This window comes from Anomaloglossus baeobatrachus, chromosome 3 (assembly GCF_048569485.1).
Source record: "Anomaloglossus baeobatrachus isolate aAnoBae1 chromosome 3, aAnoBae1.hap1, whole genome shotgun sequence".
Taxonomy (NCBI): Eukaryota; Metazoa; Chordata; class Amphibia; order Anura; family Aromobatidae; genus Anomaloglossus; species Anomaloglossus baeobatrachus.
In genome coordinates, this window is record NC_134355.1 from 465,343,106 (window position 1) to 465,370,698 (window position 27,593).

The 27,593-nt window shown below is 41.5% G+C and overlaps 1 protein-coding gene across 5 annotated transcripts in view; it reads left to right on the forward strand.

Moving 5' to 3' along the window:
- MCF2L2 (MCF.2 cell line derived transforming sequence-like 2) overlaps positions 1–27,593 on the forward strand; it is a 644,468-nt gene that overhangs the window by 85,003 nt on the left and 531,872 nt on the right. For all 5 annotated transcript variants that reach the window (XM_075340561.1, XM_075340557.1, XM_075340558.1 and 2 more), the window contains exon 2: positions 24,722–24,805. In XM_075340561.1, coding sequence (XP_075196676.1) covers positions 24,722–24,805 — 84 coding nt within the window. The remainder of the gene's footprint in view (positions 1–24,721; positions 24,806–27,593) is intronic.

Genomic DNA, 27,593 nt, shown 5'->3' on the forward strand with positions numbered 1-27,593 from the left:
CAGAGTTTTTCTAAGATGGTTGCTGGCTTTTTCCACTCCTCTCGTTAATCATGGTATAACTGGTATAACTTGTTCTCTTAGAGCCCAAAAAAATTTATATATACTCTATAGATATATATATATATATATATATATATATATATATATATATATATATATATATTTATATACACACACACACACACACACGTCTACCTATCCTCTGTAAGGGGATGTGTCAGATTCAAAGCCAGCATTGTGGTACACATTTCATATAATAATTATAAAAGTTGAGGAAGAAAAGGGAAAATACTCAAACCCATCATAGAGAAGCAACAATATGTATGTTATAATTCTAATATAATACGTGTTTTTTGAATTGTAGAATAGACACATTTATGCTTCTCTACTATAGGTTGACTATTTTTCCTGTTCATCCTCAGCTATTATAATCATTATAAGCTGAGTTTGGCAGTGACACATCCCTTATAGAGGATTGGTAGACAAGTGTTTCTATACTTGGGTTCTATGAGCCCACATTAGAAAATGATTAAGAGCAGTTTCACTGCCTGATTTTTATGATGACAGCTCCTCGAAGTTTAATGGCTGTTTAAAAAATAGAGAAGATTGCGTTTTATTCGGAGTGGCTGGATTTTTCAAGGTATTTTACGTGTATGGATGTACAGAACTGCAGTGCAGTTTGCCTGAAAATGTGCAACTGTTTACACATAGTGAACTGGTATTCTCTTGTTATTTTCCAGACATCACCAATTGAAATTTTCTGCTAATTTGATTTTGGTGCGCAGGGACTGGACTGTACACTGGGTTTTCTCCTCCCTGTCTGTGACTTCCCAGTCCTCTACCTGCTTCATGTATTTAAAGAGGAGTTTTGAAAGAGAAGAGGCAGGTGTCACACGGTGTTTGGCTGTAAACTCGCCAAGTATCTTGGCAGCATCGGACTACAGATTGACACTTCACACTATGCTTTCTCTGGTGCTTCTGAGTTGCACAAGCGGGCTTGGCCTCGACCAGCTGTGTGCTTATTGGTGATAGGGCTAGCAGGAGTTAGTTACTGCTGGTCTGTTGGTTACCTTTTGGATCACATGTTGCGTGAGACCTATCACAGTTTCTCCCCACCTTTTTAGGATGGAGGAATTTGTGTTGCCATGCCGACTATAGCTTTTCCTAAACCGGTCCGTGTGTTGTGTTCCAGTAACTGGTAATTTACTGCGTGTTACTTGGTGTGATGTGGAATTACTTCTGTTGACTGTTTTTTCCTGACGGGTCTTTATTTCCTCTTTATCATTTTTTGTCTGATTACTTTGTGTGAGCATGCTGTATTTTCGAGTTTTAGTTTCCCAAGTTTGTCCATATCTGTGGGTTCTACCACTCCTGTCCAGGTCCTCCCCTGGGGTGAGAGAGAGTAGGCATTAGATCAGGGCTGGCCAGGAGCAGGGCAAGGAAGGCGGCCAAGACATTACCACCATTAGACGTATCTCTGGGAGTAGGGACAGCTAGGACCCCCTAGCCTAAGGGTCAATCTAAGAGCCCTGGTCCCCTGTTATCCCTTCACACCCCACGACAGCAGACCACTGAAGATGCACTGACCTGTTGGGCCAGGGTCACATGGGCGTATAAAGTAGACAAGTGTTATCTAATTTTTTTTATCAGATAGCAGTAAGACCAATCTTGTTCAATGGGGTCGTCCTGATGACCGATTTTTTTTTTTTCTACAGAATCGATCAGTGAAAAAATCTCAGCATGCTGTGATTACACTCTGAAATTGGATGTTACTCACCCATTCAAGTCTATAGATGTGTGCAGGGCGTAACTACAATAGAAATTACCAAAAAGCATATACTCCAATAGAATAAATTAAAAACTAAAAAGAATTCAAAGAGTAAATTTATTGATGCACAGAATATTTTAAAAACAAGAAAAAAACAGATGTGATAAAAAGGAAGATAAGCAGAAGAGGCGGGAGAACTGAAAGTAAAATCTAAAGTATAAATCATGAATCTAAATAATGGGATCTGACTAATACATGGTCCACAAAGAATAAATAAATAAAAAACAAGCCCTAATATTGGCTCATTCGGAAAATAAATAAAAAAAGTTACAGCTTTCAGAATATGGCGATGCAAAAACAAATACATTTTTGTAAAATATAGATTTTAGTGCAAACGTAGCATAAAAAAGCGATTACCGTATGTCTGGTATTGCTGTAACCATACTGACCCGAAGAATAAATCGAAAAAATCCAGGGATTCCAGCAACAGAGTCGAGGAGAATATATTAAAACTTGTAATTTATTTAAACATATTAAAAGTCCAGACAAGGTTCAGAGCAAGAACGAGAGGACGCGTTTCGAACTGAGTAGTTCTTAGTCTGTCTCTGACAATTCAATGAAATGGTAGGTAGAAAACTGTGGAAAAGAAAGCGCAATAGGGTCTTACCCAGGTGATGGAAAGGGTGAGAATAAGTGTTAGACTCACCTGTAATGGTTGTGCCAGTCACAACCACTATGCATGCATGTAGAGAACCAAGTCCGGCAGCAGTCCCAAAATTGGCTGATAACAGAGAGTGAACGGGAAACTGGTTGTAAATCCGCGCCAAGGACTCAGAGGATTCGAAGGAGATTTATGCTTCTTTTATTGGCATGCACACATGTCTACGTGTTTCAGGAGTCACAGCTCCCTTCGTCAGTGATTTGATGTTCATTGCCTGCCGTCCTGACGAAGGGAGCTGTGACTCCTGAAAAGCGTAGACATGTGTGCATGCCAATAAAAGAAGCATAAATCTCCTTCGAATCCTCTGAGTCCTTGGCGCGGATTTACAACCCGTTTCCCGTTCACTCTCTGTTATCAATTCAATAAAATGGACTGATTTAAAATAAGCTGAGAACCGGACATGGATACGGCTGGGCGGAGAGAGGAAGAGGGCAGGAAAGAGTGGAGAAAGAGAAAAAGAAGAAGAAGAAAAAAGAAGAAGAAAAAGACAGAGTTGATAAGATAAGAAGAAGAAAAAAGAAGAAGAAAAAGACAGAGTTGATACAAAAACAATTTTAGGACGTGCATGAAGGCCAATAATTCAGACAAAAAATGGTCTCCTGCAATATCAGGTGAGCGGATACAAACACTTTCTTTCTGGCCGAAGAATAAATCGGTCTTATTACTTTTTCCGCATAGTGAACTGCGCAAAAAATATATACAAAAAAATAAGAGAATTGCTGTTTTTTGTTCATTCTTCATCTGAAAAATCTGAATAAAAAGTGAGAAAATAAATGTTATTTTCCCCAAAATGGGACAAAAAGAATCTCCAACTTGTTGCACAAAAAATAAGCCCCCATACAGCCCTCTTTGCCAAAAAATAAAAAAATGTTACAGCTCTCAGAATATTGAGACAGAAACCCTATTATAAATAAAAACATTTTTACTGTGTGATAATGGCAGAACATAAAAAAACTACATAAATCTGTTATTGCTGTAATCGCACTGACCCGCAAAATAAATCCGTTCTATCACTAAATCACTAATACCGCACGGTGAACTGCGCAAAAGTATAACTAAGGACTATTCCTGCACTGCTGTCTGTTTCTTCATTCTGCCTCCCAAAAATCAGAATAATGCTTGGTTGATACGTATCCTGTGCGCTTCGCTGAGCGTTAAGATAGGGTTTCCATGTAAATAAAAAAGACGCGATTCAGACAAAACCCCCTAAGGAACCACTCAGTATAATAAGGCAGATGGAGACACTTTGGATTTTGTGTAGTCTCTGTTGTGGGCCGGCAATATCTCATCATTTTAGTCATCTTTTTAGCGTACCTATGTAAGGGGTGGACGGACCCCTTACAAAGAGGCGCAGTTTCCCCCCCTGAAGATACCCCCGCTGGGGTAGACAAAGCCGTTTATGTTGATGTTTATGTTTTACTGTGTTTGCACTGTATAGATGGGTTCCCCTAGTGGCCGGGTGGGACGGCTGTCCCCATAGAAACAGGGCAGGAGAAAGGAGGAGCCGGCAGCAGAAGGGGGAGGGGGAGTGTGTGGTAGAGAGAGAAGGGAGAGTTTGAGGCAGTCGAGTCCGGGACAGGAGAGAAGGAGCAGTGGGGGCAGGGTGTGGGAGCTAGCTGAACAGCGTACGAAGAACAGAGAAAGAGAAAGTGTCCTCTATGGTGAAACAGGTTTGAGTGGGTCAGGTCTGCTGTAGCCAGAGTGGGAGCCCAGGTGAAGTAGAGTAGCCGGGCACATCCCCATGAGAGGAGACGACAAGAAGAGGTGTTCCCCCATCAGGAGTTGTGAAACGACGCTATAAGCTTACTGCCACTGTTGTGAAGATGTGTGCAATAAACGTGCCTTCTGATTCAACTGATCTTCGTCTGCAAAGCCTTTATACGTCTGACAGCATTCTCTGTATCACCACACTCTGCCCCACCAAGCAATCTCCTGTCCCAATAGTGACGGCGGAGCCGGGGGTAAGCCTGATAGAAAAAGGGGCCACGACTACAACCCCCGAGGCACCCCCGGCACCCCGTTACACCTATGTGGATGGCCACAGCTCTGAGCACGCCTAAAGAGAAGAACACTAGTGAAACAGTTTCCAGATGGAGTCCAAAGTGTTTGCATCTGCCTCATAACAGTGAGGGGTTCCACCGGGGGTTTCATCTGAATCATATACTTGTGGAATTTACATTGAAACCCTGACGTAAATGCTCAGTGCAGAACACAAGAAAGTGATCTTGGGTTTTATACTGAAAGCAATCAAAAAATGTATGCCCCAAAATGTTACCAATTAAACCCCTAACTTATCCCAACAAACCCAGCCCCCACTAAGGTCTATGATCTGTCACTGGAAATATCAGGGGGTCACACACTACTGGTAGAACAAAGACTCTGGAAAAGTGATAAGGCTCTCACCCCTAAAATTCAATCCAGTGACATCTGCGCTCCCAAATCTAAATGTCCCCCTACTTCTGAGCCCCCCTGTTTCTAAACTGCCATAAGGGGCCACATAGGAGTGGGAAGAGCGCAGTTTACAATTGACGGGGTGCATGTCTCCAGAAGCACAAACTGGGCATAATGTATGGAGGTGCAACAATATATGGGGGCACAATGTATGAGGGCACTACAATATTTTGAGGGCATAATTTATGGAGGTGCTACAATATATTCGTGCAAAATGTATGGGCACTAAACTGGAATATTTGTAATTCTCCAGAAAAACAGCATGGTGTGGATGCAACAAAATAATCATTGCTGCCAATAATACATTTTTTGAGAGGTGCAATGTCTACAGTCTTGTCACTTTTGGGGTGTTTCTACTGTTCTGGCACCTTAGGGGCTCTGCAAACTATTTTAGCAAAATCTGTGCTCCAAAAGCTGAGTAGCACTCCTTGCTCAGCTCTACTGTGTAACCAAACAGTTGTTTCTGGTGACATATAGGGCATCACCACATTTGGGAGAAATTGCACATTAATTGTAGGGTCCAGTTTCACCATTTAGCCCTGATGTAACTTACAAATTTACAGCTAATAAAAAACAAATCAATTTTTACCACTAAAATGTCATATTTCCAAATCCCAATATTCTAAAATTCTCTGAGGCATCTGTGGGTTCAAAATACCCACTGCACTTCTAGATTAATTCATTATTTAGTGACATTTCAAACATGGGGTCACTTGTGGAGTTTATGTTGATCTAGAACCTCAGGGGCTCAGCTAGTGGAGGCCACAATCTATTCAAACAGAATCTGCCTTCTAAATACCAAGTCGCGCTCCTTCTCATCTGATTCCCGCCAAATACTCAAATAGTAGTGTACAACCACATATGGGGCACTGCCACGTATGGAAAAATGCCTAACAAATTGGGCTGTCCATTTTCTCCCTTTACCCTTTATGTCAATTAAAATTTTTGGGCTAAAGTAAAATGTTTGTGAAAAAAAACAACTTTCTTTTTCACAAACCAATCTAATTAAATTCTGTGTAATTTGTGGGTTAAAAATACTCACCACACCAATAGATGAATTAATTATAGGGTTTAGTTTTCCAAATATTGAATGGGGTCACATGTGGGAGTTTCTACATTTTTGGCACCTTATAAAAATTAGAAATTTGGTGATAAGGCAACATTTTTGTGAAAAAAAAATGAAAATTTTTAATATGACGGCCTAAAGTTATCAAATTGTGTGAAGTATCTGTGGGTTCGAAATGCTCACTATACCCCTGGATAAAATCCTTGAAGTGTCTAGTTTTCAAAATGGGGTCACTTGTGGGGGGTTTCTGGTGTTTAGGTACCTTAGAGGCCCTGCAAATGCAACATGGTGCCCGCAATCTTGTTTACTCAAGAAGTAGGAGGGCACCAAATCCTGGGATCACCCCTGGTGATTCTCTGGACCTTCAAACAGCTTTGTGCTTTACATTATCCTGCTTTAACCCTTTGGACTTTGGTGCATAGACACACAAGTCAAGTCAAAGATCTGTGTCCTTGAGGAGGGCTATTTTTTGCACTCATTTTCTCAGCCCAGGGCTGGGGATTATCATGCTGCAGCTCTGGGAATTGGGGTGCTCAGGTTCAACCTGGGGTTATGCTAGTTGAGATATTGGGTTTTTTATAATTTCTCTGCACAAGGCTGCTTTGTCTAAGTATCAGGGTATATTATGACTGCATTATAAGCTGTTGCTGGGTTCAATATGTATTATTTGTGAAGCGCTACAGCACATTTTTTGCTATGTTGCAACATCATGTGCTTTGAAAATTTAACTAACTTCTGATCTGTTTATTATACCAGCTTGCTTGGTTAGAATCTTGGTCCACTTTATATAGGGAATCACATGGTCTTCTTTTTGTATGTTTTTAAATGTTTTTAAAATGTGTCTATGGTTGTTGTGATACCATTTGGTGTTGTGTGACACAAATGTGCTTTTTATGTTCTTTGATATACAATAAAACATTTTTGATTAATTATGTATATGGTGATCCCTCAGTTTTTTGGCACTTCTTTTCTCTCGATTAATTATGGTGCCCGCAATCTATTTCAGCCAAATTTGTGTTCCAAAATTCAAATGCTGCTCCCTCCATTCTGAGCCCTTCCTGTTTGTCCAAACAATGGTTTCCGACCACATGTGGGGTATTAACGTGCTTATAAGAAATTGCGTAACAAATTTTGGGGTCCATTTTATTGTACTATTTCTTGTAAAAGTGTTTTTCGAATGGTGTCATTTTTGGGTATTTTCTTTCACCTAAGACCCTGAAAATCACTTCAAATGTGATGTGGTCCCTAAAATAAAATGGTTTTGTAAATTTTGCTGGAAAAATGAGAAATTGCTAATGAACTTTTGAATGCTTCTAACTTCCGAACAAAAAAATTATGGTTCAAAAATTGCACTTATGTAAAGTAGACATGTGGGAAATGTTATTTATTAAATATATTGTGTGACATAACTCTCTGGTTAAAGAATATAAAAATAAAAAAATTAAAAATAGGGACATTTTCAAAATTTTTGACATATTACCAATTTTTTCACAAATAAAAGCAAAATATATCGTCCTAAATTTACCATGAAGTACAATACATCACGGAAAAACTATCAGAATCACCGCAATCCGTTGAAGCGTTCTATAGTTATTACATTATAAAGTGACACTGGTCAGAATTGTAAAATTTGGCCTGGTCATTGAGGTCAAAATTGGCTCTGTGATTAAAGGTACCGTCACACTAAAGGCCCAGTCACACTAAACAACTTACCAGTGATCCCAACAACGATACAACCTGATAGGGATTACTGGTAAGTTGCTAGGAGGTCGCTGGTGAGATGTCACACTAAGCGACGCTCCAGCGATCCCACCAGCAACCTGACCTGGCAGGGATCGCTGGAGCGTTGCTACACGTGGAAGCATGCTGCGCTTGGTAACTAAGGTAAATATCGGGTAGTGTGACGGTACTTTAAGCAACATTGCTAGCAACATCGCTGCTGAGGCACAACTTGCTAGCGATGTTGCTTAGTGTGACATCCAGCAACAACCTGGCCCCTGCTGTGAGGTCGTTGGTTGTTGCTGAAGGTCCTGGACCATTTTTTAGTTGTTGCTCTCCAGCTGTGAAGCACACATCGCTGTGTGTGACAGTGACAGAGCAAAAACTAAATGTGCAGGCAGCAGGAGCCGGCTTCTGCGGACGCTGGTAACCACGGTAAACAGCAGGTAACCAAGAAGCCCTTACCTTGGTTACCCGATAGTTACCTTCGTTACCAGCGTCTGCCGCTCTCACGCTGCCAGTGCCGGCTCCCTGCTCTCTGCACACGTAGCCGGAGTACACATCGGGTAATTAACCCGATGTGTACTGTGGCTAGGAGTGCAGGGAACAGGTAGCTGGCACTGGCAGTGTGAGAGCGGCGGACGCTGGTAACTAAGGTAAATATCGGGTAACCAAGGGAAGGGCTTCTTGGTTACCCGATGTTTACCGTGGTTACCAGTGTCCACAGAAGCCGGCTCCCTGCTGCCTGCACACGTAGCAGAGTACACATCGGGTAATTAACCCGATGTGTACTGTGGCTAGGTGTGCAGGGAGCCAGCGCTAAGTGGTGTGTGCTGGTAACCAAGGTAAATATCGGGTTGGTTACCCGATATTTACCTTAGTTACCAAGCGCAGCATGCTTCCACGTGTAGCGACGCTCCAGCGATCCCTGCCAGGTCAGGTTGCTGGTGGTATCGCTGGACCGTCGCTTAGTGTGACATCTCACCAGCGACCTCCTAGCAACTTACTAGCGATCCCTATCAGGTTGTATCGTTGTTGGGATCGCTGGTAAGATGTTTAGTGTGACTGGGCCTTTACCCTTTCATCCCCGGGCAATTTGTTTTTCGTTTCTTCCTCCCCTTCTTCGAAGAGGCATAACTTTTTTTTTCCTCCAATATAGCCATATGAGGGCTTGTTTTTTTGTGGGATGAGTTGTATTTTTGAATGACACCAATTATTCTGTTGCACTTTGTACTGGAAAACGGGAAAAAAATTCCAAGTACGGTAAAATTGCAAAAAAAACCTGACCTTTCATTATGATTCCTCAGGTGAGTATGAGTTTGCAGATACCAAACATGTATCGTTTTACTTTTATTTAAGTAGTGAAAAAAAAATCAGATAAAAGAATTGCACTTTTGTTGGCATTTTCTGAGACCCATAGCGTTCTTATTTTTCAGGATCTAGGGCTAAATGATGGCGTATTATTTGCGTCTTGAGCTGATGGTTATAATTAGACCATGTTTGGTCTGATACACTGTTATTTTGTGTTTGGAATTTTTTTTCCCACTACGCCATGCACCGATCAGATTTGTTTATTTTATATTCTGGTAGAACGGGCATTTCTGAACAAGACAATACCAAATATAGGGGTTTTTATTGTTTTATTTTTAATGGGGCAAAAGGGGGATGATTTGAAAATTTTTTTAAAATATTTTTTAAAACTGTTTTTTAACTTTTTTTAATGGATTTTACTAGTCTCCCTACGGGACTTTATGGTTACACTATGTGATCACTGCTGCTGATCAGCAGGTGTTCCTCTGAGTGCCAGTGCTCTGCCAGCGTTCACTGGAAGGGAGTCATGGCAGCATCAGAGGTCATCAGCTGATCTCACGCTGCTACGAAAATCTATTAGTGCACTGTGATCACGTCACGGGGCAGCCGATGGCAGCGGGGAATGGCGCGATCCCCACCGGGATGCTTTAGATTGTGCATTTGTCAATGTGATCTAAGGGTTTTACCTCACATGTCTGCTGATCAGATAACTGGACAGACACAGCCAAGGACGTATAGTTTGTCCTTGGTCATGAAGTGGTAAAGGGGATAAAAAGCAATGAAAAAAAAAGTTCTTTCAGATATTCAAGTAGTTTTTATTTTGCACATTTTTCTTCACGTAAGGTTATAGAACACCTGTGGGGGGCATTTCGATATTGAAATATTTTTATTTTCATCCTATTTCCCTTGTAACTGGGGCTGGTGTATTAGCCTCAGTTACATTGGAAATGCAGCCCCTTGGTTGCATAGCAGAGCTGTCTGGATCACCTATTACCCAGCAGCTCTTTCTCTCTCCGTATACACAGCGATACACCGTGGTTTATAGAGGAGATGGCACTGTCAGCACTTCTTATTACTGTATGAATCCTGTGTTATTTTATTGCTATGTATACAGCAACAGGGAATGCAAAGTCAGTAATAACCCATCTGTGTCTCTTTCAGGAAAACATTTTTATTTGTAGAATTGAATAAAACAGAACATTTCTAGTACTATAGAAAAATTATAAATTGGAGAGCTTTTCTCTGTTTATCCAACAAATGGCTGGATATCCCTATTTTTTCCAATTGTTTCATCTAAGTTGAGGATTTGCTGGTTATTTCAATGTAGGGAGCTGGAGCACACGTCCTACCTTCTGTATGAGGACTCTGGACGTATCTCACAGCCGGATTCCCGCTCCCACAGCTACATGAAAAAATGGAGCTGTGCTGCAATGCAGTGATGCTTTAGCATGTTACTGCAGAGTAGGAGCCGTGGTCTTGAGTGGTCTTGAAGCAGTGAAAGTCACTTTTTGCATGTCTTCATTTTTTTTTTTTATGTTGTTGTTTTTATTTTAGTGTCCACTGTAGGGTTTAGAGTTTCCAGATATCTTCATCTGAATCATCATTTCCAACTTTACAAAAAGACCTAGCATTTTTCACTAATGTACTCCAGCACTTTGCCACTGTAACATGAAGCTCGTTTTCTTTCCACAAAACCACGGACATAAAAACCACTGTATGTACACATCGTCTGCTCATGCCTTAGGTTAATGCAGAGTGAATGATTACTGGATGCTCAAAGAGCTGGGGGGTTTTTCATACCAATAATCAAAAGTTACAGAGGAGGAAAAAACAAGGGAGTGAAATTACTGCTCTGACTTTTATTAACAGAACTGAGTAAAGTCCCATTTACACTGCATGATGCTCAGTGTTTAAACCGCTAACTGGCAATGTGTTAGCTAATCGGTGGTCATTATCAGTATATTTACATAGACTGACTCACTCCTGAGGCCCCCGCTACCAGAATCGTTCAGGGATCATCAACTGCCATCTTTCTCAGCAGCATGTCCTGTTTAATGTGCTGCTGAGCAAGTTGATCTTTTGTGCAAACCATTCAACTGAAGAACAAGCATTTTGCTCCTTTGTCAGGAGATCAGGAACTTGTTTAGACTGCACAAATATCTTCCAGTGTGAATTAACCTTTACTTTACCCCTTAATGAACATACCTGTTTTGATTTTTCTCTTCTTGGCATTTGTTGGCATACTTGTATTGGATCTGTTTATGGATTATAGCTTACAGAGGTTAATTAGTAGTAGTGTGCCGCCCTCGTGGCAGCAGCCGGCGCTGCTCGGGTCCGAGCCTTCTGGGGTGGTGGGTCGAGAGTCTCCGGACCCGGGGGTCTCGCGGACACGCCGAATAAATGGGGGGACGTAGATGTATGGGCTAGGCCATAGTAAGTTCATGACGCCACCCACGGTGTGTGGTGAGGTGGGACACCACTGCTGCTGTTGTGGGGCACCCGGGGGAGATGTTGTGGCAGCTAGTTGTTAACCCCTCCGTGGGTAGGGATGGTTGCCCCGGGACCCAGTGCCTCAGTGCAGGGTATAGCGACCGCAGGGAGTGTTTGTCTACTCACAGTTAATAAACCACACAAGTCTCTGGTAAACCAAGGTGATGGTGGCCGGTGCCGCGGCCTGTTGCATTCGGGTCCCCCACCCGGCTGATGGTCTTTATCCTTTTCCTCTGCACTGTTTGTGTAAGGTGGACTTCCTAGTCTGAAACTCATAACAGAGGAAAATAGAGAAGGGTGATAATGCGGCGCCAATGATCACTTATGGAACCGTAAGATTAACGTATCTTTATTGGCATAGGTCTACGCGTTTAAGGAGCTCTGCTCCCTTCCTCAGGACCGTAAAGAACCAAGAAACATCAAATCTAAAATTGTGCCTACTGACATACATTAAATAGCCACATTGACGTCACAAGGACCATCCCTCTTTAAAAAAAACGAGCGGGAAAACAGGTTGCAGTGAAACATGACGTATTAAAAGCATTTGCATATACCAGATAATGAAGTATGTATATAAAAATCATATAAAGAAAATAAACCAAAAATAAACCAATATGCACAAAATAAAACAAAGGTTGTGATGTGAAATAAAATCGAAGTGTATTATATTTAAAGGTGAATCCCACTAAGCATATGCGTGGGGGCTAGAACTAACCCAATTCTGTAATAGTGCAAACATTAGAAAATACCAGAGGAGTACACCATAGCCACCGCGGCGTGTGCGAGTTATCTGTTTTAAAAAAGAAGTGGGAGAAATTGCACGTTAGACGAGGATTTTAAGAATCAAGCTTCCATTTTGAGAGAGAGGTTTCTTGGCAAAAAATATCCTCTGGCCACGATTAAGAGAGCCTATCGGGTTAATAAGGATCTTAGACAGACTGATCTTATCAGAAAAATGGGTTCCCTGCAAAAAACAGATGACCAGAATAATGATAACTTTTTTTCAAAACTTTTTTTCAAACTTTCTCACTACTTTTAGTTGTGATGGCGAATTAATTAGGAAGATCCTAAAAAAAACACTGGTCTGTACTACATAATGATCCCTATTTAAAAGAAGTATTGCCTATGCACCCAGGGATTACATTCCGCAGAGCTTCCAACCTAAGGAATCAATTGGCCCCCAGTAGATTAAGAAATCAGGTTTATCCAGCCATTAGTAATAAGATTATGGGATCTTATAGATGCTGTACTAGGAATTGTATTTGTTGCAGAAATATCCAACATGGAAGGGTTTACTTTGGCTCAACCCCGGGCGACACAGACTGTATGATAAAAGGGCACCTTACCTGTCAGTCTGAGTTTGTAATTTATTTAATAGAATGTGACTGTGAAAAACGCTATATAGGGAGGACGACACAATCGCTACATAATCGCATGAACTCCCACAGACACAACATTAAAGTGGGGTTCATGCGCCATGGTCTATCACGGCACGCCACTCTGGTGCATGGGAAGAAAATAAAACTCAAAGTTACCCCCATTGAACAGATACCTCCACATGTTCCTGACAGAATAGGGGTACTCAATAAAAAAGAGACATTTTAGATATATAGACTTAATACTCTCAAACCCCGGGGGCTTAATGAGATTACAGATTTATTTCATTAAGTAGGGTCTATTATGCGTTTCCATATATATATATATATACGTTTTTATACTCCCTATCTGGTTTTATCTATTTAGAATTGGCAGTATATAGGCTACATCAAGGTTTTAATATATATACAAATATATTTTTTTATATATTCTTGTATTTATTCATTACAGTTTTTTATTGTACCCCCCCTTCCTTTTTTATATTCCTTTATGAGCTATGTTTTTATTGAATAGATTCTGATGTTATATGTTTTTATGTTTTCATCCCTCTTATATGGTATATGTACTTTTCTTTTATTTATATCTTTGTTCCCTGGATTGGACTAGCGGTTTCTTCTGTGTTCACGTCCAGCAGGGTTATCACACACACTTGCCCGTAATTCAGGTTGTTTTACTGGGTTGATGGTTCTTGCCCATCACTACAGGTTAGATTAGATACATCACGACTTGTAAATATGATTTCCACTTTCACTTGATCCCATACATTTTATATATGTGTGTGGACTTCTACACACTAGCACTAACACTGGTTTCTTTGCTCGGATGGGACGCATGCGCTCTGTTTTAGTTTCCCACGGTCTTGAACTTCTGTAACCTGCCAGCTCCTTGGCGCAGGCGCGGTTTCAGTTTTTCTCACGCTATTGAACTCTTGTGAACCGCCGTCAGTATGTGAAGATCTGTAGCGATCTCACATACCGATCCCACTCATGTTACTTTGGTTTTAGTTTCACAATATACACAGATTCACTCTTTTTCACAGTCCTTTAGGGGTTGCTTCACCCAGACTCTTATATATATTTTTATTCTTTCATAAAATCTTCCCACTTCTTTTTTAAAACAGATAACTCGCACACGCCGCGGTGGCTATGGTGTACTCCTCTGGTATTTTCTAATGTTTGCACTATTACAGAATTGGGTTAGTTCTAGCCCCCACGCATATGCTTAGTGGGATTCACCTTTAAATATAATACACTTCGATTTTATTTCACATCACAACCTTTGTTTTATTTTGTGCATATTGGTTTATTTTTGGTTTATTTTCTTTATATGATTTTTATATACATACTTCATTATCTGGTATATGCAAATGCTTTTAATACGTCATGTTTCACTGCAACCTGTTTTCCCGCTCGTTTTTTTTAAAGAGGGATGGTCCTTGTGACGTCAATGTGGCTATTTAATGTATGTCAGTAGGCACAATTTTAGATTTGATGTTTCTTGGTTCTTTACGGTCCTGAGGAAGGGAGCAGAGCTCCTGAAACGCGTAGACCTATGCCAATAAAGATACGTTAATCTTACGGTTCCATAAGTGATCATTGGCGCGGCATTATCACCCTTCTCTATTTTCCTCTGTTATCTGCCATCGGGTGGCTGCAGCCGGGATCATTGCTATACATGCGAATAAAGGGGTTGTGACTTGCACAACTATATCTGGTGAGTATTTACTCCCCCCTCCTCACCCCACATTATTGGGGAAATACCCTATCTGCGCTTCTTTTCCACAGCTTCGTACATTTAGTCTGAAACTCAGGAGTCCACTCCCGGCTGGATGTGGCCTAAGGAGCCGTGCCGCAGACGCTGGCCCGTGGGATCTATGGGCCCTGGCGGTGACCTCCTATCCCTATCGGTGGGCTGTTGTCTTCTATGAGGGACTTTGGGTGGGACAGGACCTCTAGTCCTGGCCTCAATCGGTGAATTAACCAGTCTGTTTGTTTCCGGCTCTGGTTTCAGGGTGCGAGTACCCCCCTTTGTGCTACGGTTTCCGGGTCGGTTCCCCGTGTCAGTACCGGCAGGCTACAACCCTGTCCCGGTCCACCTCGGTTCTGCTGAGCCATCCTCCCATCTCCTGCTGACGGAGACCACCTTCTGCCAGGGCTCCTACCCTGGTACCGTTGAACATGAACTTTCCTGCTGGAGCTACACTTAGCTCCAGCACACACTCCTCTCCAACTTGAACTCCAAACTGAACTGAACTACTGTTTTCCCGCCCCGGACTGTCTGGACCCCTGGGTGGGGTGGGCATGTCCAACCACCTGGTCACGCCCACTGGTGTGTCTCTCTTTCCCTAAGGGACGGTGACTAGGGTTTCTGGTTGGCTGTGTGTTTCCTAGTGAGGGAAGGTGTTATTCGGGGGGCCTATTTGTGACTACCTGGTTTTGCCAGGGCGTCACAGTAGCTATACCTAATTGTTGATTTATATAATTTTTTGCACTGATCATATAAAGTATTGTTCTGTTATCCTTTCTGTAAAGTGCACAATGAAACTCACAGGGGAAACTTTAACAGTGGTGGGCCCTGCAGATAACGACAGAGAAGATGGACACCTCCTACACTCACCTGCAGCTGACCCTGCACTCCTTAGCCAGCCCTATATGGGTTCTTTCACCCCATTGCTGAGCAGGATACCTAATGCCCTCGCAAAGCCCTGAGCTCACCCTCACTAGTGAGATGGCCAGTGAGCAACACTAGTCCCTCCGCTGCACTAAAACCACAAGAAAGGAAGGAAGACAAATAGGGGAATAAACAAAGGATAAACTCCAACTTCTTGGCTGCAATCAGACACCAGGACTGCAGGCTACACTGCTTCAGACAGCAAGGCTTCCAGCAGCTCCTTCTACCTCAAGGCCAAGTCTCAGACTGAGGAATCAGCATAACCAGCACCCTCTACAGGCAGATGTAACCATATATAGGGGATGAGAGTGGTCACCAACAGGATGCACCTGAGGAAAGGAAACAGAAGCTGCTGGCAAGGAAAACTGATATTAACACTTGCCACACCCAAAAGAAATAAAACACATTTAATCTCCAGTCTTACTAGGCAAAGTGAGACTCTGCCCAAACCTGTCACAAGTCTCCAAACAATGGAAGATGTCTGTGACAACTGTTCTTGCACAGGATCCTCTTCCATCTGTGACCACCACTGATTCTGGGCCATATCATACCCCATATAAATCTTCATGACAAAATGCTGTTATTTGTATGACCGGTCCAGAAAAATATACCTTGATCTACCATACAAATATTGCTTCATGAAAAGGTTTTTTACTGCTTGTCTATCCGACTTAATAGATTTACATCTTCATACAAGGCCTTTCTGATTTGTATATTGCCTTTAAGAGAGTATTAATTTATACATTAATTATGACAGTGTGTAAACCTGTATACTGCACCTGGTATAAGTTTAGTAAAAAGACCTGACTTTCCATTCACCTCCTGTATTCCTCTTAGTGACTCCCATCAAAGTGAAAAGCCATTTCCCTCAGTGGTAATCCCCCGGTGATGCTGAGATAAAGCGGCTGAGGATTTGCCTTGATCCAAACTATTTATACAGCAGTGAGCACCTGCTCTGTGTGTCTGGTGTGTCCATTGCACAGTCACGTACAGGTCACACACTGGATGATGTAGATTATTGATCATTGGTATATTATTACATGATTTAATAACTAATCTATGGCTGCCTTTATGCAGATGACTCTTAGCTTATAGGGTTATTCCTGTCTATGCCATAAGTGTCTGATAGTTGTATATTCAAACTTTGCTACTCTCACCTACTGTGGCTCTAAAGACCCCACTTTGTAAACTCTGACTGCCACATTCTCCAGATGCTTCAATAGAAATTTCTAAAAAGGGCTGGAGGACAAGGAGTGCAAATAGGGTCTTATCCGGGTGAGAGGAAGGGGTTAAAGCACTGAGAGAGGACCACTGTAATGATGTAAACCATTGTCGTTGTATGGTACTCTCACCTATTGGGGATCCAGTGACTCTAATTTGTGGACTCTGAGTTCCACATTCTCCAGTGTCCCAATACATTGCAATCTATGCAAGCATATAACACAGCCAAGTGCTATCCAATGTTTTATCAGACAGCACTCAGACCAGTGTTATATTATGGGGCAATGCAGATCTGCAATTTTTTTTCATCATGGAACCTCGTGTGGATTAGGTTGGAACTGGGTGTTTTGGGGTTAATAAAGTGGTAAAAGAGAATTTTTGTGTATTTTATTTCAAATAAAGGATTTTTTCGTTATTTGTGTTTATTTCTTTTCACTTACATTTTAGTAATGGGGGGGACTCATAGATGCCTCCCATTACTAATCTAGGTCTTACTGGCAGCTGCAAGCTGTCATTAATCCTATATTACCCTGATTTATACCGCTCAGGGCAATCGGGTTGAGCCAGGTAAAGTGCAGGGGTTGTCACATTTAATGGATGCAACAATTATGGGTGCTTGAAGGCTGCTATTTTTAGTTTGGGGGGGGGGCAATAACCATGTTGGCTTTATCATGGCTGGGTATCAAAATTGGGGGGGACTGCCTGCCGTTTTTTTTAAATTATTTATTTATTTTTAAAAAACCACATGGTGGTTACATGGTTTCCCTCCTACTTTGATACACAGCCAAGGCAAGCACATGGCTGGAGGCTGCAGCCTGTAGCCATATGCTGTATCTGTACTGGGTATCATAATATGGGGGGAACCTATGCCAATTGTTTTATTTATTTTTACAGCACGATAGGGACACACACAGTGTCTGTGATTGCAAGCAGTCAGACATGCGGTCATACAGTGTGGGGGCGCGGTCCGACTGCAATCAATCACAGACGCCGGGACTGCCGGTGGGTGGGTGAACCAGTGCATTTGCATGAGGGATAATGAGTGGCCCCAGAAGTATTGTTACCGCAGTGCAGGAGATTGGTAAGTGTAACACACCTGCTCTAATCCTCCTAACCCTTCTACCATCATTTTAAAGCACATGAGTAGAATTATATATGGATTGGCATCCAGTCAGATATCCGAAACTAATTCAGGACCCAAACCATTTTTTTTTTTTAAATATAGTTGGGTTCCGGATATCTATGGGTTTGCCCATTACTATTTATCAGTAGTTAGAATTGATAATGTATTGTCCCTTTAGAGAACTATAACTTTTTTTTTTTAATTTAAATATAATGTAATATTCTGGCATATGTTTTCCACCAGATAGCCATTAATACTGCACACCCTGGGGGCTTCTTCTGGGTCCAGGGCTGTCAGTATGTATTAGGGGTTACTTTCCTTCAGGCACAGGGACACATTCTTACGTGTAGAAAAAGGGGCAGATGAAATAATAATAATTAATAATAATTTTATTAATTTATATAACGCTATTAATTCCACAGCGCTTTACATACATTGGCAACACTGTCCCCATTGGGGCTCACAATCTAGAGTCCCTATCTGTATGTTTTTGGAGTGTGGGAGGAAACCAGAGTACCCGGAGGAAACCCACGCAAACATGAGGAGAACATACAAACTCCTTGCAGATGTTGTCCTTGGTGGGATTTGAACCCAGGACCCCAGCGCTGCAAGACTAGTGCTAACCACTGAGCCACCGTGCCGCCCATGTAGGCTGTCTGTACCTCATCCTCACACCTGTTTTTCAATATATAAGGTTACACCGTTAGTGAGTTTAGGGCTAGGGTGAATATGAGTATAAAAAAAAAAGGTCCTATTTTCCTCCAGAAAAGTGGTCTGATTTTTTTTTCTCACTTGTCATTCGTGTGCGGTCCATGTGCAATCCGTTTTTTTACCTGGCAGCTATTAATCATGTATAGGAACATTTACAGTTTCCCATCTTACAGAATTGTAATATTTCGGTAAGTATTGAATGCAATACTGTGGCTCCGTACGGCATCCGATTGTTTACTTTGACCCATGCGATTCCGAAGTGAAATTGTAGCATGCTGGGATTTTTTTCACAGACTGAAAAAAAATCAATCATCAGCACTACCCCATTGAATAACATTTGTTTGAGTGCTATCCGATAGAAAATCATATAGCATTCGGATGATTTATACGGTGGTGTGAGGAGCCCTAATATTTAGAACCTTTCGCACAAGCGGAGCTGGGACACCCCATATTTATGGGTCCTATTTATAGGGTCACCATGTGTCTATGGTAGTTATGCTTTTGGCTCAGTCATTACAGATAGATATGTTGTATGATTATGCACTAGCCTCTCCACATCTTTATCCCTTGATATTAGAATTTAGCACAATCCCTTAGAATTACTGCATCATTATGCAGCCTACTCTTTTAATATACTTTCACAGCAAAGTGTTTTCTGCAATAAGGATGATCGCTGACTTTATAAGGAAGACACAACAGCCATTAAGCTACAAAGGTATTAACCTGCTTCACCAGTGAGTTGTCTCCTAAGGATATATCCGTCTGAAGTCTTAAGAGAGATAAGTGGCTGGCTTGGGAATAAGACTGTGTGCCGTGCAGGCTCCATATCACAGCTCCTTCCGCCTCTGCCCATGTCATACTGGTGTTCAAGATGTGGCCAGCAGATGCCAAAGAATGTAAAGCTATTCACCTTGGTACGAATAACAGAAAGAGAGATGGCATCATATCACTATTTCCTTGGAAGGTGCCTTAATCTTGAATACGCCGCTAGGAAATGTAGGTACACATGCTCTCTCATACTGTTAGTTTACACAGAGCTACATGATAGATGTATCTTTGTGGATTTGCATCTTCATATGTGTCTTATATGGCTGTTTCGTGATTTTTCTGCAAAGATCTGTGACCACTTCCTGACGTTTATCTGTCTTTACTATAAATGTGATAGAACAGAATAAGTAGAGCATATTAGTACAGAACAAAATGAATTCTAACTATATTTCATGTCCTTCATACATCATGTATTAATTAGGCAGCTAATATCGACTAATGTTATTCTTAATGTGGTATGTATGATGGTGACCTGCCATGGATGAACAATTATTTTTAGTGGCTCATTAGATTAAAACTCACTGATTTGCTCAGTCCAAACCATCATATATTGTGTATATGAGCCTATCCACTTTTCAATGACGACAGTGGAGATAAGGATCAGGGAACTTGACTGTTAGCCACTACCAATGTTGTCTACTGGGGATTTCTCCCCTCTCCCACTGAAAACAGATGAATGCTCCACTGAGCTTAATGTCCATGTATATGGGGGAGTCTGGAAAGATACCTGTCAGACGAACAAGTCTTCTAGTGTGTATGGGCATCTATGACCCCAATAACCAGCCTATCCACTTTTCGATGACTATGATGATGGAGATAAGGATCGGGGAACTTGACTTTTAGCCCCAACCAGGGTTGTTTACTGGGGTTTTCTCCCATCTCCCACTGAAAACAGATGAATGCTCCACTGAGCTTAATGTCCATGTATGTGGAGGAGCCTGGAAAGATACCTCTCAAACGAACAAGTCTTCTAGGGTATATGGGCATCTAAGACCCCAATAACCATTGTACTGTTGCTCATTATGCATTGGTCTACACACAGCAACCGTGATACCCCCCCCCCAAAAAAAACGACATAGTTTTTTTTTGTTCCGGCGGAAATCGGTGCTTTCAAATTCAATGTTGTTTTGTGGATAAGCTGCTGTTTACCAACAGAATTGCATGGCCATTAATGGCTACATCAGTTTGCTGAAAAGCCAATGTTGTCACCACGTTTGCTTACAGTATGACTACCATGTGTGTCTTTACTATTAAATAGCTTCACAGAAATTATATTTCAGATTTTATCTTTACACTAAACATTGTTCTTGCCTTAAAAGGAACCTGTCACCACTTTTTTGCCCTATAAGCTGCGGCCACCACCACCGGGCTCTTATACACAGCATTCTAACGTGAGAACATAAAAAACACTTTATAATACTTACCTAACGGTTGCGAGGTTGGCCATATGGGCATCTCCGTTGTCCGGTGCCGGTGCCTCCTCTTTCGGCCATCTCGTTCTCTTTCTTAAGCCTGTGTACATTACTCGTCTACATCATACACACTCGCCGCTCCTGCGCAGGCGCACTACAAAACTTTGATCTGCCCTGCTCAGGGCAGATCAAAGTGTGCCTGCTCAGGACCTGAATGCCAGTGAGTGTGTATGACGTCGGAAACGTCATGCACCGCGGCTTCAGAAGATGGAGGACAAAGATGGCTGAAAGAGGTGATGCCATAGCTTTGGCAGTATGTTTAGAGTTACTGTCCTGCTGGAAGGTGAACCTACACCCCAGTTTCAAGTCTTTTGCAGCCTCTAACAGGTTTTACTCCAGTAATGCCATGCATTTAGCTCCATTCCTCTTCCCATCTATTCTGATCAACATCTCTGTTCCTGCTGAAGATACACATCTACACAGCAAGATGCTGCCACCACCATGTTTGACAGTGGGTGTGGTGTTTCAGTGTGATGTGCAGTGTTAGTTTTCTGCCACACATAGCATTTTGAAATGTAGCCCACAAAGTTGTACTTTTGTCTCTTCTGACCAGAGCACATACTATGTTCCCTATATGACTGTTTTCAAACTGCAAACAGGACCTCTAAGACCACGTACACATGTTGAGTATTTGGGGAGGTTTTTACCTCAGTATTTGTAGCCAAAACCAGGAGTGGAACAATCAGAGAAGTATAATAGATACACGTGGACTACTTTTGCATTCTTTACCCACTCCTGGTTTTGGCTTACAAATACTAAGATAAAAAACTCACCAAATACTCAATGTGTTCACGTGGCCTTATGGTTTGCTTTAAAAAAAATGGCTTTTTCTTGCCACTCTTCCATAAAGGCCACATTTGTGAAGTATAGGACCAATTATTGTCCTGTGGACAGATTCTCTCACTTGAGCTCCTCCAGAGTGACCATGGAGCTCTTGGCTGCTTATATTACTAGTGCTCTCCTTGCTTGTGGTGTCAGTTTAGGTGGACGGCCATGCTTGGGAGATTTGCCATTGTGACATACTCCCTCCATTTTTGGATGATGGATTGAATAGTGCCCTGTGAAATGTTCAGAGCTTAGGCTATTTTTTTATAGTCCCGCTTTCCTCTTTTCAATAACTTTAGCCCTGACCTGTCTGGTGTGTTCCTTGGTTTTCATGATGATGTTTAATTCCTAATGTTCTTAAAAAACCCTCTGAAGCCTTCACAGAACAACTGTAGTTATACTGAGAATAAATTGCACACAGGTGGATTCAATTTACTAATTAGGTGACTTCTGGTGATAATTGGTCACTTAGGATTTTATTTAGGGACATCAGACTACAGGGGGCTGAATACAAATGAACATCACAATTTTCAGATTTATATTTGTAAAATATTTAGAAAACCATGAATCATTTCCTTTACACTTCACAAATACTTGCTAATTTGTATTTTACATAACATCCCAAGAAAATGCATTTAAATTTATGGGTGTAACATGGAAAAGTTCACAGGATACTTTTTCATAACACTATACATTAATATATTGTATATAAAAGTTTCACGACCAGGACCTGTATCTATCTCAAAAATTAGGCCTCGTTTTGCACCAATGTCAGTGTAGAGATGGACAGAATTCCTATTCATTCATATGGGAATTACAAATATCTGTCAGTTGACTATAACTCACAATGAGGTCCCAATCTGAAGCTAGTTGCAGGTCTTATTGGTGTGGCCGGCATTTACTACACATTTATGGCATGGTGTTTGTTCAGCACTGACGATAAGGCCAAATTCACACCTTTGTGATTCTCAGTTCGAGCATGCACTCAAACACGACAGCTTAATATTTGACTATAAGGCTGTTATGCTCCGGCTGGGAGACCCATGACTTGTCTATGCATCATGATTCAAATATGGACAGCGAAACACAGATGTGGGAAACCTAACAGACATAGCAGCACTGAATGGACGTCATTCATATTAATGGAGGTCTTACTAGGCATGGAATGATGTCAATCAATTCCCACAATTCTACTGTTAACTGAAAATAGAATGAGGCCTACAAAGAAAAAAAAACACAGTACCTACAGTGAAACATAGTGGAGGTTCAAAGATGTTTTGGGGTTGTTTTGCTGCCTCTGGCACTGAGTTTCTTGACTGTGTACAAGGAATCATGAAACCTGAACATTACCAAAAGAATTTTGGGTCACAAAGTAGTGCCCAGTGTTAGAAAGCTGGGTTTGCATCCTAGGTCATGAGTCTTTCAGCAGAACAATGGAGTCAAACATACTTCTAGAAGCCCCCAGTATGACTCTAAGCATACAATATTGATATTTACATTTTTTTCCATCAAGAAAGACACTGCAAAGTAATCTGTTGTAATGTACCCATAGACAGCAACTGGGAATCTACTTCTATTATTCATTTTTGCTTATTATTTTGCTGTCTGTAAAGAAGCTAAAGAATGTGAATACAAAAATCAATATTGCGGTTCACAGAATGCCTTCTTCTTGTATTATCCATTCTTTTTCAGTTCCAGAACCTATTCGATAATCCACCTTAGTATATTCTGAATTTAATGTATCTGTACACAAAAACTAGTAATCTACTTCTATTATTCATTTTTGCTTGTTATTATTTTACTCTGAGTAAAGAATCTATAGAATATGAATACAAAAATCAATAGTGCGGTCCACAAAATGCCTTGTTCTTGTATTATCCATTTTGGTTCAGTTCCAGAACTCATTCGATAATCCACCTTATTGTATTCTGTAATGTACCCGTAGACAACAACTGGGAATCTGCTTCTATTATTCGCATTTGCTCTCAATAATGAATCTATAAAATGTGAATAGAAAAATCAATATTGTGGTTCCCAGAATGACTTGTTCTTGTATTATCCAGTCTGGCCCAGTTCCAGAACCCATTCGATCCACCTTACTGTATTCTTAGCTTCTTCTCAGTAGCAGAGTGTGTATTGCACATATCTACATTTTCACTATGATTCAGCCTTGGACGTCTTGTGCTCCAGCAATGTAATATAACAAAGTGGTTTAGAAGAGGAAATAGGAACAAGAGACGCAGTCAGTGATGTAAGGGAAAATTCACCTCATTTTCTCCCCTTTCAGCTGATCCAGCATCGTTTTCTTTTTCCTATGTGACACCATCACGGTCTGAACATGCACTTTATGTGTTTTTGTGTACAGTGATGGACTTTGATGTGGATTTCTCCTACGCTACATATCGAGATGTGACCAGAATCAGCTTTATTCTTTATTTTTAGCATTAGTTACAGTAATTGCTAATTCCATGGCAGTATTTTTCACTATAACAGAATCATCAATGAATAAACTTCTGAATATCCAGTGAGCACAGTGTATAACAAAGAGGTCCCAGTGTACGTAGTGCAGCCTGATGCAGGCACTCGGTCCTGGCGGCTGTCTACCACACAGCAAAGCCATTCAACGCCAAACCAAGCCTGGTTTTCATAGACTGCTCAGGGGCAAAGGCTGGTCACAGGCTGTGCGCTGAGGTTAGCAAGGCTCGGTTCTCAGAGTGGAACAAGGAATGGATGTAATTGTCAGCTATGCATGAATAATGACTGCGCTAGGTCTGTATGGGGTTATGTATTTTTCGCGCTTCATAACTACAGAGGAGATGGAAAGTTGAGACACTCACACAGAGTTTTCAGGAAGAAGGTTGTTTACAGCTAGAAATCACATGGAAACATCTGAGCTGTTGCTTTCTCTTCCGTATTGTATGTTTTGTCAATGATCTGACTAAATCGGTATTTTTCATTAATTCTACAGATGAAATTATGCAGCAGGAGATCAGGCCGCTGCTCGCTGTCGATATTATGGAACAACTGCACAGACAGTTTGCTACCTTGCCAGGTAAGTTCTTCATTTTTTTTGTTAAATCTGTGTAAGGCCTCATACAGATGTCTGTGATTCTCCATGTAAGCAAAAAATGGTACTGGTGTAATCAGTGTTTTGAATCTGTGGTTCTTTAGTGTTTGCTCCTGTTTTTTACCATATATACATGCATGAAAAAATACATAAATAACAAAGCTTTTCTTATACATGCAATATCAGTCACTGGCAGCTCATGGACTATTCTCTGTATGCTAGAATAGATAAGAGGCACTCCCATATTGGGTGAAATACTTGAATATTTTTATTTCATATTCAGTAAAGTGCGTCAAACGTTTCGGCCAAAATATGGCCTTTATCAATGACAAGCCTATAGAGTAGGTGTAGGTTATCAGTTCCTGAGTGACCTCTTGGACTGAGTTAATTTGTAAAGCGCTATTAAGCATGAATAGTATAATTAAGCTCTTAAGGAGGCTGTATCTGCCGCTGTACACTTGTATAGTGTTGAAACGTGTTTGCTGATTAAATAAACACAGTGGAAAAACTTATTCCGAAAATGGAATGAGGCCTACAAAGAAAAGAACACAGAACCTACAGTCAAATGTGGTGGAGGTGAAAAGATGTTTTGGGGTTGTTTTGCTGCTTCTAGCACTTGGTGCCTTGCCTGTGTGCAAGGAATCATGAAACCTGAAGATTACCAAAGAATTTTGGGTCGCAGTGCCCAGTTTCAGAAAGCTGGGTTTGCGTCCTTGGTCATTGGTCTTCCAGCAGGACAATGACACCAAACATACGTCAGGAAGCACCTAAGTTATGGTAATAAAGCACTGTAGAGTTCTGAAGTGTCAGCAATGAGTCTGGATCTAAATCCCATTGAACACCTGTGGAGAGATCTTAAAACTGCTGTTGGCAGAAGACACCCTTCAGATATGAGAGACCTGGAACAGTTTGCAAAAGAGTGGTCCAAAATTCCAGCTGAGAGATGTAAAAGTTGTTTGATGCTTATAGGAAGTAATTGAGTCCAGTTGTTTATTCTAAAGAGTGTGCAACCAAATATTAAGTTGAGGGTGCCAACAATTTTGTCCTGCATTTTGTAGTTTTGTGTGAAATTATATCCAATTTGCCTTTTTTCATGTTGTTCCAATGCACACAAAGGAAATAATCATATGTATAACAAAACATGTAATTGCAATAATTTCCTGGGAGAAATATTTCATTTTCTGGAACAGTTTTAAAAGGTGCCAAAACTTTTGGCCATGACTGTATATACATAATATATCAAACCTGATCGTATAAAATAACTGGTTGATATTTGAGTAATGTAGGGAGTAGTAAAAAATGTTCTCATAATGCATATAATAAATTATACAGAACTAAAGTGGAGATATATACACGTTCCATGACTTATAGGCGCCCACTGTCAATTTTGCATACTCATATGAAGAGGAGCCAGAGCGCAGCTCCAGCCAGCACACTGAGCACAGAGTATGTATGCACTGTATGGCCCCCCGCTCCACCGCCTCCGATCCGTATGGGCCCCCCCTCCACCTGAGCTGTATGTCCCCCCCTGCCCTCCCTCCCCTCATCTGTATGGGGCCCCCCCTCCACCTGAGCTGTATGTTCCATCCCCCGATCTGTATGGGGGCCCCCTCCACCTGAGCTGTATGGGCCTCCACTCCTGAACTATACGTTCCACCCCCCCCGATCTGTATGGGTCTCCACGCCTGAGCTATACGTTCTCCCCCCCCCCCCCGATCTGTATGGGCCCCCACTCCTGAGCTGTATGGGCCCTCTCAGAGCAGTAGGTGACCCCCCTTGAGCTGTATGGGACCCACAGAGCCATATATGCTGCCATTCCAGAGCCGTATGCGGTGTCACCCCAGAGCCGTATGTGTGGACCCACAGAGCTCTGTACCCCCACCCCAGTAATGTGTATGCCCCACAGAGCTGTATGCTACCCCAGTAAAATCTATGCCCCCCAGTAATACGTATGCATCTCAGTAACATGTATGCACCCACAGTAATGCCTATGCCCCCAGCCCTTTCCTGTCATTTATATATTGTAGCCCCTAGCCCCTCCTGTGATGTATGTACAGCAGTGTCAGTGTGCACTGTGCATGGCCATATCTGTTAGTGACGGCCACCAATGAGCACGGTACAGCCACATCACCGGGAAGAGCTGGACTGGAAACAAGCAGGGAGGTGAGTGAGGCTGCTGCCGGATTCCCTATATTAATAATATCTCTAATGTGTGTGTATGGATGATGTGTATATTTATGTATGTCAGTGTATATGACTGTGTATAGATTTATGTTTGTCTCTGTGTATTTTTTTGTGAATTTGTCTTTAAATATGTATGTGTACGTATCTGTGTATTTGCGTGTCTGCTTGTGTATGGGGCCCACTGAGACTCTTTCACCCGGGGCCCACAAAAACCTGGAGCCTGACCTGGCCCATGTTTCTACCCAATCATATATAGATCTCACTTAAATGGATGAATTATTGGCAGATCATTCACCTTATTTAGTGCAAACCTCATGTCTTCTCCAGCAATCACAAGTGGTCCAAGTCATGAGGTTTTGGCACGTCTCCATACTACTCAAGCTTCTCCTTTTGGTTCCTGTTTGCAGAAAAAAACATAAATTCAAAGATAATAACAGACATTTTGTACTTTATTCGGTTTACTTAAAATTGTTACCTGGCACAGTCTGCATTTGTCCCCATAGAGAGTGCACTTGGGGATGAATATCTAGGGCGACATGCTCCCAATTTATGATTCAATAATTTTTATTAGGTTTTCATCAAGCACAAA